Here is a 2,500-nt window from a genome sequence, read left to right as displayed (position 1 = left end):
TTCAGCATAATTTACATATATACCAATCTATATCTATCTCTATGCATATATGTATATACATGTGTATGTATATATGTGTGTATATATATATATATATATATATATATATATATATATATATATATATATATATATATATATATTCATATGTATGTTTTTATATGTGCACATATACCTATCTATATGTATATATACATACATATATATAATCCATCTATATGTACATCGTATATTCAAGACAAACACTCATAAACATACAGGTATATACACGCCCCGCCCGCACACATACAGACACATATACACAATTATGGCGGGTACGTGTGGTTAGGGCCCATTTTAAGTTGCGGAGGCTGTATGTATCCCTAAGTCCGATAATTTACATGAAAGAAATGAGTTGGACTCCTTGGCAGCCTACGCGTGTGAATGAGTTTTAGTTCTGGCCGCCTGAGAGGCTATTTGGTCGCGTGTGCTAACCACATGCACCCACCCCACCCTCCCCATCCTCCCCCAGTATCATCCTTCAGGAAGAACACAGACCGCGATGACTGTAGGAGCTATTGAGTGTCATAAAGTGGGTCTGTGTTTTGGAGAAATGAGCAAATGGATCGGAGTGAATGAGGAAGATTCAGCCCTCTCATCGCCAAGTTCAATGGGAAAGAAAACCGCCACAGGACAATCGGCGGAGGACACGTGCCCGAGGTGTTCATTACCAGAATATTGGTCGTGAGACCAGTTGGAGTCTGAAGCACCACTGGTCACCACCAGAAGAGGTAGGGAACAGCCCCAAACCCGCTGAATCAGCGAGTGTTCTCACTTTTCTGCAAGGTGATGACGGCATGCAAAAAGTACAGGTGGTGAAGGGACAACATTTGCCAAAGGGCACATTGACCGGGACGTTGACCTGTATATATATATATATATGTATGGGCGTGTGTGTAATATATATATATATATATATATATATATATATATATATATATATATATATATATGCTATATACATACATGTATACATATACATATTTATATATTATACAAATGTATATATAAATGTATAGTTGTACACACTATATATGTATGTGGGTGTATCTATGTATATATAAGTACATACACATATATATGTATATATAAGTAAGAATATCTTCCACTGTGATCATGATAGAAGTAATGAAGATTTTTTTCTGCATAATTCTTAGCACGTGCACATATGACTTGTTTTTTGCAGATCGTCAGATGCAAAAAAATATTTTCGAATAGACGAGAAGGAATTCTAAATAAACTACTATCAAATCGATAGAAATCAAAACAATGCCAATATAAACAAACATCTCAAAAGACATGCTTCCTGAATTAAAATATATGCCCATATGAAGGGAAATTAAAATATAGATTACGGAACATATTTATTTTCATGCTTCTTAAGACGGGGGACTTCGGTTTAATCAGTTATCATCGTTTCTGCCGACATGAACGATGTGTCTCGCGTTTGCTAAACATGTTCAATTCATTTCCCCCCTAATTTGGCTTGAGATCAGGTGTTCGGTGACTAATGGTCGATGGTGTAGGCGCCCAAGAGACAAGCACAGCTGGCGGGAAGCTTGAAGGTCTCGATGGCGAAGGGGAAGTACTGATCATAGGAGTCGTAGACAAGGAAGCGGTGGTAGACGGACTTCTGCAGACACTTGGACTCGTAGCACTCAGGCACCAGAGGACATGCATCGGCGGAAGTCAGACACTCTTCGATGCGTGTAGTCTGAGTGAGAGTCTGATAATGGGCATCGATATTGTTGACAACCACACGCCATTTTCCCTCGGTGTTCAGGGCACGAAGGGGCCTGACGTAAGCGGTCTCTGATGGGCACAAGTAAGTTTCCTCCTCCAGGGTGTTTGGTCGGTCGACAGACAGCTCGGTGTTGAGGTCGGCTACGTCAGCATAGAGGGAGAGGAGCTTCTCGTAGTGGTACTCTGCTGCATGTTTGATCTCGTAGGTGGGATAGTGGTCGTCCTCGAGGCACCAAGCTTTGGTTGTGTTGGCAGCACATTCTGGCACAGCAGGCTCGTGTTGATGCTCATAGGAAGGCTGTGGGTGATAAGCGGGAGCAGGGTGGTAGGAAGGCTGAGTGTGGTAGGTAGGTTGATGGCGGTACGAAGGGCTTCCGTGGTGAGAGGAACTGTGATGGCTGACAGCAGGAGCACCGCCGAGACTGATGCTGACGTGTGAGGTCTGGTCGGCCAGAACGGCGACTGCCAAAGACAGCGAAATCTGAAAAAGCAATATGGTTAGATGAATTCATATTAATGATGCTTTCATCCATTGTATACATAGTATTTCGTGTGCGCACTAATCAACACAACACCACTCATGTGTGCATGTAAATATATCTCAGAATATAATAGGAACTCACCAAGTATCGGAAAGCCATGGTTCTACTCTCAGCTCTCGGTGCCTTCGAACTGTAGCGACCGTGATGATGGGCGCCTTTATATAGGGAGCTGTATC

At 42.0% G+C, this 2,500-nt stretch overlaps 1 protein-coding gene across 1 annotated transcript; it reads right to left on the bottom strand.

The window, feature by feature from the left end:
- Nucleotides 1–1,414: 1,414 nt before the first annotated feature.
- LOC113801076 (neurotrophin 1-like) lies at nt 1,415–2,452 on the bottom strand. The gene is made up of 2 exons (XM_070122514.1): nt 2,406–2,452; nt 1,415–2,263 (listed from the first exon to the last, which is right to left on the bottom strand). Exons 1-2 carry the CDS (start codon nt 2,421–2,423, stop codon nt 1,547–1,549), a joined length of 735 nt encoding a protein of 244 aa, XP_069978615.1. The 5' UTR covers nt 2,424–2,452; the 3' UTR covers nt 1,415–1,546.
- Nucleotides 2,453–2,500: the final 48 nt, after the last annotated feature.

This window comes from Penaeus vannamei, chromosome 6 (assembly GCF_042767895.1).
Source record: "Penaeus vannamei isolate JL-2024 chromosome 6, ASM4276789v1, whole genome shotgun sequence".
NCBI classification, from domain to species: domain Eukaryota; kingdom Metazoa; phylum Arthropoda; class Malacostraca; order Decapoda; family Penaeidae; genus Penaeus; species Penaeus vannamei.
This window is presented reverse-complemented; position numbering and strand designations above follow the sequence as displayed.